We start from the raw sequence: 823 nt of genomic DNA on the forward strand, positions 1-823 counted from the left end.
CAGAAGCAGCAGAGCCGCCTAGGGGCTGTCTCTACAAGCTTGAGGAGCTGTATGTTTGTGAGCCTTGCAGGAGAATTCTCTCGCCACTGCAGGTAAACAAGGGTTTAGGGTTTAGGGTTTAGGGTTTAGGGTTTAGGGCTTAGGGTTTGGGTTGCATGCGATTGAGGAGATGGAGCGCTCCCTACGTCAGTTCGGTTTATTGTTTAGGGTTTAGGGTTTAGGGTTATTGTTTATATTTTAGGGTTTAGGGTTTAGGGTTTAGGTTTATTATGCATTGTCTATTGTCTATTATTTAGGGTTTATTACTACTTAGGGTTTAGGGTTTCTTCGTGTGTATTAGTGTGTATAAGGGTTTCCTAGGGTTTATGAGGGTTTATGAGGGTTTATTAGGGTTTATTAGGGTTTATTAGGGTTTAGGGTTTAGGGTTTAGGGGTTTAGGGTTTAGGGTTTAGGGTTTAGGGTTTAGTGTTTAGTGTTTAGGGTTTGGGGTTTAGGGTTTAGTGTTGAGTGTTTAGGGTTTAGTGTTTAGGGTTTATGAGGGTTTAGGGTTTATTAGGGTTTAGGGTTTATGAGGGTTTAGGGTTTATGAGGGTTTAGGGTTTATGAGGGTTTATGAGGGTTTGTGTTTTTGTGTGTTTCAGGTGATAGAGGAGGTGGAGTGTTACGTGTGTCCTGGTTGTTTAGAGCTGCTGCCTGCTGCTGCTGGCGCTGCATGCGGCTTCCGCTGCAGCAAATGTTTCAGCTGCCCCAGGTGTATGAATGGGTTGTCTCTAGCCAGAAAAAGGAGACAGGAGACAGATGGGGGGACAGAGGAGACAGGTG

The 823-nt window shown here is 44.6% G+C and overlaps 1 protein-coding gene across 1 annotated transcript in view; it reads left to right on the forward strand.

Annotated features, from left to right (window-relative positions):
- Positions 1-22, forward strand: part of EMH_0031940 (dynactin subunit 4, putative) — a gene marked incomplete at both ends in the record, with an annotated part of 501 nt that extends 479 nt beyond the window's left edge. The window contains one exon of the mRNA XM_013494585.1: positions 1-22. Within this exon, the coding sequence (XP_013350039.1) occupies positions 1-22 (22 nt within the window).
- Between the last annotated feature and the right edge of the window lie 801 nt (positions 23-823).

Source organism: Eimeria mitis, genomic scaffold (genome assembly GCF_000499745.2).
Source record: "Eimeria mitis Houghton genomic scaffold, Emh_scaff1210, whole genome shotgun sequence".
Taxonomy (NCBI): domain Eukaryota; phylum Apicomplexa; class Conoidasida; order Eucoccidiorida; family Eimeriidae; genus Eimeria; species Eimeria mitis.